Genomic DNA, 10,434 nt, shown 5'->3' on the forward strand with positions numbered 1-10,434 from the left:
CGACCAGCAAACACAGGTAAGAGATATCAACTAGAGGTCATCTAGAGGCGACAGCGTCTATTAAACTCAAAATAGACGATTATATACAAAAATATTCGGTTTACAAAGCTGTTTTTATAACTAAATGTTAATGACAGTTTTTCAAAATACAAAATCTTATTTATTGGTTATGGATTCTGTTTGTTGGTTCTCAGAACTTTATAACCTATTTGGACGCCATAGAAATCCACACGCAAACACATCGGAAGCCTTGATAAGAAACTGAATTAATTGTACGAAACAAATTGTGGGTGGGGGGAGGGGGGTGGACAATGTTTTCACTGTAAAGCACTGCGGGAAACCCTGAAATTACTCATGCAAATACTTGCATTTAATCCATGCAACTATGCAAAATTTGAATAACAAATAAGTTTTCATTTTACATTTTATCAACTAGTAAAAACTCTCTTGACTCTTGACTTGACTAGTGGATACACAGAGGATCTCTTGACATATGGAAAGTTCATAATTTTAAAAACATTTTAAAATTAGCGCAAATTAGAAATTTTGCATGGTTACATGAATTAGGAGAATTTGCTAAGTAAATCCACAATGTGTTAGGGTGAAATAAGTCATCCATATATCGTGTTTGCGCAATTAGGGGGGGAAAAGTTATTTCTTAATCGTCCTTCTGTAGTGATACATTTGTATTTTCCCCTCACACGTGCTTTTATTTATAGTGAATAAATGAGATTTGTGATTATTGATTGCATTTTATCCAGTGTATTCTTTTCATCATTTTACTATTTATAGGTAAATGATGTGTGAAATAAATGGTTGCTTTCACATATTAGAACAGATGTATGGGTTTATTAAAAGTTTTTAGTCACAAAGGAATGTACAAAAACAACAACAAAAAAATCAACACTGAGCTGAGTGGATTCTGTCAGATATACAGTAAAAACATGTGCGTTATTTTTATCCTTCCAACAAAAATTATAACGGCACAGTTTGATTGCACGTCTCATCATCATTAAAACAAACAACCAAAAAAAACAAAAAAAAAACACAAAAGCAAAATACCTGAAAACCTATGTACGGGTCTCTGTGTTAGAGACAGTAGTGTATAGCAACTTGCAGTTAAAAAATAATAAGTCTTTGATATTGGTTGCACGGTTGCATATTAACCGATAGGTTGACTGATTAAATTACTTTTGAATACACATTCTATGAATATTTACATTTCAAACCAAATGTATTGCAGTGCCATATTAAGGTATGACATATAAAATATATCACATGTCTCTTTATACTTCATGTTACTATACAGTATACATCATTAAATATCATCACATCTGTCACGTCTAAACTAAGGCTGATTGGTTGTACACACTATTAAAAATATAAATAATTATATCTAGAACTTTTTGGAATCTTTTTCTCTATAATCTGATTTATTCTGAGAAGCGATGTGTGCATTGGTCTTTGAAAAAAAGATCCAGAAAAAAGGCGATTAAGTAAGTTTAAATAATTAAGACTTAAGATGAAAAATCTGCATATTTATCCTCAGTGGGTTTAATCCTGCCTCTTAAAGGAGCAATTTGTCATTTTTGTCAATTTTTTTTTTTCACGTTACGAAACCAGGCAATTACACTAACGCCTAGTGGTGTGGCCATACGTTTGCAGATGCTCATTAATTCTTCTTTTAAAAATTAGCAGGAGAACAGATATTAACTTTGGGCCAAATCATTTTTTCAACATGTACATTTTGGACAAATTTGTAAAGAAAATGTATAATAGTTGTTTTGACAAAAGGAATGTATTTTACCAAGGAAGATATTTTCATGAGCTGAATGCAAAAATATTGGCAAAAAATATTAGTAAAATAAAAAATCATAATCATTAAGAGCAGGTTGCCCACACACTTTTGACAGGCAGTGTACATTTTGTGCTTATATATTTTTTTAAGTAAAAAAGTGGAAGTACCTATGATTAAGTATTGATTAGTCATTATTTTAAAAGCTCTGGTGGGGAGCGCTGCCTTATGCCTATATTAAGTCAATGTGCATCAGTTTAATTGCGGCAATGATTAAGATTTAAAATTTGGACAAGATTCAGTTTGAAAAATTAATTTAAATAGCTACTTCTAACTGCTTCATTCGGCTGTTTTTTTCTTGCTATGCACTTGCGGGAGAGATCTCACTGACTAAAGGTTGTCTCTTTAATATATACAAATGCACTGAATTCTGTTTTTCTTCCTGGTTTAAGCACATTTATATTATTCATATTAACAAGGCTTTCTCTTACTAGCGCATTTACAAAAGGCATGATAGCTGTATAATAGTGTCTAGCCAACGTACAAGAAAGAACAAGAAAGTGAAACTGTTATATGAAAAGACAAATATGAGGCAAAAGTATAGATTTTAAAATGCATTCACATTTGGTGCTATGGTGTTTGGAAATAATGGCATATTTGTGTTCAGTCCTCACCTTTCAGCTTCCAGCAAAATGTGGGTATTACTGAATACCTCTTGCTAAAATAAATGCTTTCAACTAAGCACACATAAGCACACCTATATAAGGCAGTTTTTGCCTTCAGTAATCAAACCCAAAAGTTACAGCTTGGAATGTTTTTGAGGATCTTAAAAACAAAAAAAAGGCACTTATTTAAAATTTTGGCTTCGGAAAGCTACACATTTACCACATTTACCAAAAAAAAAAAAGAGTAAAAATTACTTTTTCCAATTAAAAAGTAACTAGAACCCACAACCTCCAGGACCCTGGAGCTGTGTTATTGTGACACCTGCTGTGCCACCGTGCTGCCCCTGGTTTATTATTATTAACCTGAAATTTTTTTATATCAACAAACCTAACACAAATCATACCCTGAAACTTACAGGCAACCAGATTTAGCACAACTAGCCATGCAACATTTGGTTATGCAGCAGCATTCATATACAGGGTACACTAAAATGTCTCAAAGTTATTTTGATTTCAACACAGATTTGCCAAAATAAAAAGAATAAATGGACCAACAGCTCATTTCGATTCTGCATCCCTAAAAATCACCAACTTTAAATCTGTATAAACATTTTAATGCATTTTTATAACATTTTATAATCCTAATTAAACCCTACAGTCAGTATCAAAAACTAATTTCAAATAAGAAATCACATGATGCCAGAATTTAAAGGGATATGTAAACTACAGTAATATCAACATATGCTACCTCAGGTCTGAAAAATGGTGGAGTTAGTGTATTGTCTCAAACCAGTTTTCAGAACCTGTGGTAGTGGGTTTTGAACTCAGTGCAAGCTGAAAAAGCATTTTAAATTCTAAAGGCTTCTATGATTTACAGTACAAACCATTGTTTACACTGTTCAAATATTTTTAAAAAATGTATACCCATGTTAACCTATATTTGGGTGTCCTGAACACAAAACATGCCATTAGTTCAAACTATAAAGTGTCCACACTTTGTTCTCCTTCCAAAATCCTTCATATATTTTTTCTACTTTGTGTCTCAGTTTATGTGTAATTGTGCAACGGTTCACTGATCTTCAGGCAGGCCCAGTGCAAAGCCCTAACCAGGCTGATTAGTACTAAGAGAAAGAAAAATACCCAGAGCACATAGAGCTTCTGGTTCTGTTGTGCATTCCACCATGTACCAACCTAGAGAAAGACAAAGAAAGACAGAAAGCAAGAGACAAAACAGAGAAGTCATCTTTATTTAGTTTGTCAGGAGAATTGTTTGCCTTGTAAGTTAATTTTCCTGTTATTTTTAGTAGTACTGTTCTAATTTTCATCCCTACATTCATCTGTGGACACTAGGGGTAGGCGATATATTTTGCCTAAAATAATATCACGATATTTTTGGCAATAACAATATTCTTGGCAATATGAACAAAACACTTTTATTAATTTCTAGAACACACTAATGCAACAAAATAATGTTATATTAATATTAATCATATTAAATGTAATATATTTAAAATATATTAATAGCATGAAATGGTTTTATTATAAAAATATTTCTTATTACAAATGTACTACAAATATGACAAAATCACAAAGGAAATTAGTAAACATCTGCTTATATTGTAAATAACAGTCATTTAACAAGATTCTGATTTTGTATAAAATAATGTAGCGTAAAAATCTACCACACAACCAAAGTGCAGAATGTGTAGTGTGTGTGTGTGTGTGTAGAAACAGCTACTGGAATAAATAACAAAACAAACACAGAATAGTTGCTGTGCTGAGTTCTCATGCAAACAAGTCAGAATATCATGATTATCAAGATATATATATATTTTATTGTTTAAAAGTATGACAATATTATCACAAATATGGTACAGCCCTAGTGGACACTAAAATATGCTTATATTTGAAGCACCTCATGAAGCTGGCTGGTACATCACAGATTCAGTCACATGTAACAAGAAGTCTGACATACACAGAAATGTTCACTGGCTACTGTGGGTACTGCTCCATTGAAGCTTTAAGCTGATGGTAACTATGCTGAAAAGTCTGAGAATTTTTCTTTTTTTTTTTAAGTGACAGGAAGTGGTAGCAGAGAAAAATGCAATGATACATCAGGGGAAAAAAATATTATACTAGTCCCTACACATTCAACTGTTCAATACATGTAATCTATAGAGTTAAAGTAAATACATATAACATCTAAACCAGTAAGGGTTCCAGAACATCCATGTGATACATCCCTACAGCGGTTATTTGTACAACACTCAGTGCCTGCATATTTGCATTAATGACAGACTTGTATTGTGTTGTGTATATCTTATGTTTTATTCTGATTTATGTTTACTTAGCTTGCATGTTTGTATTAAGTTGTTGCAATATTCTATATGGCAATGCTTCCCAAAGATTTGGGGTGTTCTTTATGGAGCTAAAACAGAGAACGCATTTTTTTGCATGTTTAGTTCTTAGTTTTTGTTAAATTGTTGAAGTTATTGAGGAACCACAAAGCCAATAACATTTTGATTCTATGATGTACAGTGACAAAATCTGAAAATTTATTGTGCTTCCAAACTCTATAAAACTGAAACTTCTTATGTAACAAAACCCAAAAAATTGACAAATCACCTGCATCGAACCGACGCTGTAGCCAACGCTCTACACGAACCCTACACCCGACGCGCACCTCTCAAGAACTGTAACTGCATTTCATGTCGACGCAGACCACAACGACTGTCAGATGTCTGACGGACAATGTTTAAGTTGAATCGAAGAAGCACAGCAGCAAATTCATAGCGAGAGATTTCCTCAGACATGTTTTGGACAAAATTAAACATCTACCTTGTAAACAGGTAAATTGTGATTTGATAAAACTGGGCATTTATTCAAAGAAAGACCCCAGATCCCCATAAAAGGGACAGATGTACTCTCATTTTATTATTTTAATTTACTTTGCAAACATTAAGGCTACTCTAGTTTTGATCAAATCACCTACCATGAGTCCAGCAGTTGCGATGATGAATAGCAAACACAGGACAAACCAGAGCAAGCTCTGCCTCCTTGGATACCTCTGGCCAATAGATGAACTACAAAGGGACGTAAGAGGAAGGCACAGTACTTCAGGTTAGCTCTTTAGAATTCTAAATTAGAGATAAACATGGATACAAACATAAAACAGATGTCTTCTAGAATAGCTTTACATGAATTTACATGATTACATGATTTTTTTTACAAACATAAAAAAGAAAAATAAATTAAATACGTACACTTTTCTGCAGTGAGGACAGCGGGCTAATGTGAGTTTTGCAACCTCTGTCCACTAAAAAAAACAAAAATTATGTTAAGTGGCAAATAATATGATGGAGTGACACGAAGTCATTATTTATATGATTTAAATTCACACTCTGAAATGTTTAAAAATGGCAGCTATAGTGTAACGTTTTTTAAATAATTTGTTTAGCATTTCTACCATAACATGTGGCATCATGTCAGTCTTTTGCAAAGAACAGCTCTGCGCTTGTACTTCACTGAGACTGAAAATGTTGCTGTTCAAGTGATGAATGGACCAATAGAAAAGCTCCAAAATGTATACATTGCCTTCCTTTGAAAGTTAGGAAGGTTTTTCCTTTTCCTGTAAAGTTACTATATTGGGAGATACATGTTTTTCATAGGACAGCAACAATATGTTCATACAAATCTTTCAATAAATAAACAATTTAAAATGTACACATTCTTTGTGATTATTCCTCTGATGTATTAGGATGTTTTTTAAACAGTATTAATTTATGAGAATAATGATAATTATGATTACCAGAAAAGTGTTTCCACAGTGTCCACAGGACACCCTTGCTCCAGTAGGTTTGAGATGTGGACTCCCTACATCAGGATGGACTGTCCCTAAATTAATAATGCGTTTGCTGCGCCAGACAAACAGTTCTGTGAGTACAAACAATCAGACCTTTCTCACATTTTTCTTTCATTAATTACATGAATCTCACTCCAGAAGTTGACTTTCTTGACATTTATTGGCCAAAAATAATTCAAGTATATCTACAGGGGTTGGACAATGAAAGTGTAACACCTGGTTTTAGACCACAATAATTTATTAGTGTGGTGTAGGGCCTCCTTTTGCGGCCGATACAGCGTCAGTTGGTCTTGGGAATGACATACACAAGTCCTGCACAGTGGTCAGAGGGATTTGAAGCCATTATTCTTGCAGGATAGTGGCCAGGTCTCTACGTGATGCTGGTAGAGGAAAACGTTTCCTGACTCGCTCCTCCAAAACACCCCAAAGTGGCTCAATACTATTTAGATCTGGTGACTGTGCAGGCCATGAGAGATGTTCAACTTCACTTTCATGTTCATCAAACCAATCTTTCACCAGTCTTGCTGTGTGTATTGGTGCATTGTCGTCCTGATACACGGCACCGCCTTCAGGATACAATGTTTGAACCATTGGATGCACATGGTCTTACTGGTGCAATGTGCAATTAATGAAGATTGGCCACCAGGCTGCTCCAATTTAGCCATGACACCTCCCACACTACAATGACAGGTGTTTCAGTTTCATTGTCTAACCCCTGTAGTGAAGATGCATGCTAAAGGACTGAGATCCTTTGCATGAGAAATTAGTAATTTGCCAGAAAATCGATGGTTACATCTTTTTAAAAAAAGGAATTATAAGTTTGTGCATTCCCAGAAAAGCGGTAGACAACGGGTGGATGGAAATTTGTGTATTAAATTGTTGAATTGGCAGAATTAAGGGATCAGAGTGTACTAGACACATTTAAGCACAGCTGGTAAACAAAGGAAAAGCAGCCTGCAAAAATCATTCTTTTTACTGAAAGCATCTTCAGCATTTGCAAGAAGTAATGATGAAAGAGTTACATACACTATTACAACTATTTGAAATCAACAGTAATAAAAATAATAATAATAATAACATATTGTAGCCTTCCACAGTCATTTCTTGTGTTTCCAATCTTTCTATTTCCTCACCAGTAAGGCCGAGGGCAAGCTATCCTCTGCGACGTGACTTTACAGATCAGGAGACAGTTGCAAGGACAGCGCACATATTTCTTCCCAGCAGGGGCATTCTTTATGGGCTGGTGGGAAACAAAGAGACAGACAAACTATTTAGTACTGTTCTCTGTTTCTGAAAGAAGCCGACAGTGTCCGTATTTCCTATGTAGGTCTGTATTTCCTCCAGATGCACAAATCTGTCACCTCTGTAGCAGGCATACTTTTGGCACACAAAATGCTTTTGTCATACTTAGAAAAGAAATACAGTGTCGTAGAAGCCAATGGACAGATGCAGCCAGCAAATTATGAAAAGCCCTTTTATGAATTATCCTTTTGGTTAAGACATCTTATACATATATTCCTCATAACATGATCTGCATAACAAAACAAGTCAGAATATCACTATTATCATGACTTTTATTTTATTTAATCGTTTAAAAACTATGACGGTATTATTACGAACGATACGATGTGGTACAGCCCTGAGGAATGTTATAGTAGAAGACTTAAATCATAAGTATAAAATATATAAATATTGCTAAAATCAAGAAGGAAAAATGACAAAAATAGGCATGCAATCTTTTGTTTGGACAGCAATGTATCAGAAATTAAATTGATTGTTCAAAAAAATGCACCAAGCCCAAGATGGCAAAACAAAAACTTTCAGTTAGCACAATAGTTAGCAAAATAAACAGAGTTAAAAACATTTGAAAGCTAATTTGAGTTAAATGCATGACCGCCTACAAAAAATATAAATAAATAAGACAAAACGTGAACAAAACGTGAGTTTAAAGGACTTCTTCTCTAGACATGTCTTGATGGTCTTTCAATGGTCAGAATTCATTCGTTCGTTCTCTGTAACCACTTATCCAGTTCAGGGTCGCGGTGGGTCCAGAGCCTAACCAGAATCTCTGGATGCAAGGCAGGAACACACCCTGGAGGGGGCGCTAGTCCTTCACAGGGCGACACATACACTCACACATTCACGCACACCTATGGTCACTTTTGAGTCACCCATCCACCTTCCGTAGTGTGTTGTTTGGATCATGGGACCCAGTGAGAACACACCAAAGTCCTCACAGCCACCTGGAGCGGGACCACTTATAAAGTTCAGGGTTGCTGTGAGTCCGGATCCTACACAGAATCACTGAGTGCAAGATGGGAACACACCCTGGAGGGCGACACACATTCACACATTCACTCACACACACCTATGGACACTTTTGAGGAGCCAATCACCTACCAACCTCTGTTTTTGGACTGTATGAGGGAACCGGAGCATCTGGAGGAAACCCATGCAGACACAGGTAGAACACACCACACTCCTCACAGACCTGGAACAGGGCTCAAACCCACAACCCCAGATCCCCGGAGCTGACACTACCTGTTGTGGCACAGGTTTTTTTTTAAATCCCAAATAAAAAATTTGTTTCAATAACATAACATTTTTTTTGTTTGCGATTATGGGCTTGATGATTTTTTTTTTTCTTTTTTTTTTTTTTTTATGGGACTGTACAATCCGTATGTGAATATTTTTGTGTAGGGCGTCCCACCGTAGCCTCGTTGCAGACCCCACACTTGACGACATGCTGATGCATCTTTCCCTCCACACTGATGAGAGACTGGCACACCCGGCAGCTGATGACTGGGGCACCGCTGCTCTCAGGAGATGGCAGTGGGGAATAGGGGGGAGGAGCTTCGCCCATCAACCCAGGAGGAATTGGAGGACTGGAAAAACCTAGGTTGATGAAAGTGTAGAGAGAGAAAGAGAAAGCACTATTTCTTATATTATGAAGACTCACTTAAACTTACATCACCCAAAATCAGGCTTAGCAGGAAGAAGACGCTTAAAGTATTTAAGGATACTGTATTTGAGACAGATACAGGCCAAACAAGCTTAGGAATGACACAACCTCTGATTGCTTTTGACACCGGGTCTACGAGCAACCGTTGTTAAGATGTTTTAAGATATCCCTGCTAAAATAGTGTTTTGTTTATATTCTAGATAAAAATTAATGAACTCATGCTCTATAGAATTAGGACTAGGATTAAAACCTGACAGTTTCATTTTCTCGTAGCAACTATCTTACCAGTAGTGATCATTAGGACACTTAGATCTCACCAGAAAAACATAAAATATATCTAGACACCCATTGAACCACTGGGATACTTCATATTGTCTGATGGGTTAATATTACAGTATAGAGTTAATCTGTGCCTGTGGATTCCCCCATATCAGATTATTATGGTGTTTACCCAGCCGTCGACTCAAGCACTTGTTTTCTAAGTAGAAGGCAGGTGTTTCACTCACAACAGAAAACTAATTTGGAATCATTCCTCTGATATTTTTTGCAGGGAGATGTGCTAATGTTATTTATTTAAAAAATATACAATATTTGAGGGTTCATCTAAACTTCTGTAAAATAATAATAATAATAATAATAATAATAAAACCTTAATATATACCTCATTTAAATGAAGTAAAAAGTGTGAGAGAGGTGAGGTCTATAGGTTTTTTTTATTTATTGATTTATTTTAGCTACAGTACAGTGACAAGTGCCCACTGATAATGTTCAATAAAACTATAGGCACGTACCCCTGGAAATAAACATGTCCTGCACGACCTCTCATTACTTTAACCCACTATGTGTCTATTTAACGTTACTGAATAATGTCAGGCTCGTGTCTCTTACTGTGGGCACTCCTGGGGCCATCTCCCTCTGACAGCCCGTTCATATTTGAGAGCAACGGCGATCTCTCTCCGTCCGCCATTCCGTGAACGATGCGGCGGGAGTGTGGTCGGGGGTCGTCTTGTTTCTGACGGAGAGAGAGAGAGAGACAGTGAAAAGAGCTCACCGCGTTTTTACAGAGATATACGTGTTAAATAAATCCACTCCAGGAAGAGCCGCACACATCTCACCGATCACATGAATTCTGGCAGCAGGAAATGAGCGA

General features: G+C 35.9%; 1 protein-coding gene across 2 annotated transcripts; it reads right to left on the minus strand.

The window, feature by feature from the left end:
* Positions 1-841: 841 nt before the first annotated feature.
* On the minus strand, positions 842-10,434 carry pip4p1b (phosphatidylinositol-4,5-bisphosphate 4-phosphatase 1b). 2 transcript variants are annotated; one of them, XM_066659963.1, is made up of 8 exons: positions 10,400-10,434; positions 10,173-10,296; positions 9,033-9,217; positions 7,456-7,562; positions 6,269-6,374; positions 5,724-5,776; positions 5,453-5,543; positions 842-3,651 (listed from the first exon to the last, which is right to left on the minus strand). In XM_066659963.1, exons 2-8 carry the CDS (start codon positions 10,249-10,251, stop codon positions 3,508-3,510), a joined length of 765 nt encoding a protein of 254 aa, XP_066516060.1. In that variant the 5' UTR covers positions 10,252-10,296; positions 10,400-10,434; the 3' UTR covers positions 842-3,507. The 2 variants fall into 2 exon arrangements, with proteins under 2 accessions (XP_066516060.1, XP_066516058.1); XM_066659961.1 differs by lacking the exon at positions 10,400-10,434 and having other exon boundaries at positions 10,173-10,398.

The sequence above is a fragment of the Hoplias malabaricus genome, chromosome 2, assembly GCF_029633855.1.
Source record: "Hoplias malabaricus isolate fHopMal1 chromosome 2, fHopMal1.hap1, whole genome shotgun sequence".
NCBI lineage: Eukaryota > Metazoa > Chordata > Actinopteri > Characiformes > Erythrinidae > Hoplias > Hoplias malabaricus.

Excerpts from the sequence above, each read along its gene's own strand:
- pip4p1b (XM_066659963.1), bottom strand. The coding sequence starts at position 10,251 with ATGGCGGACGGAGAGAGATCGCCGTTGCTCTCAAATATGAACGGGCTG. Across the intron at positions 9,218-10,172 it reads TGGCCCCAGGAGTGCCCACA|GTTTTTCCAGTCCTCCAATT; the intron begins GTAAGAGACACG and ends TCATCAACCTAG. Across the intron at positions 6,375-7,455 it reads GCTTGCCCTCGGCCTTACTG|CAAACGCATTATTAATTTAG; the intron begins GTGAGGAAATAG and ends TGTCTGGCGCAG.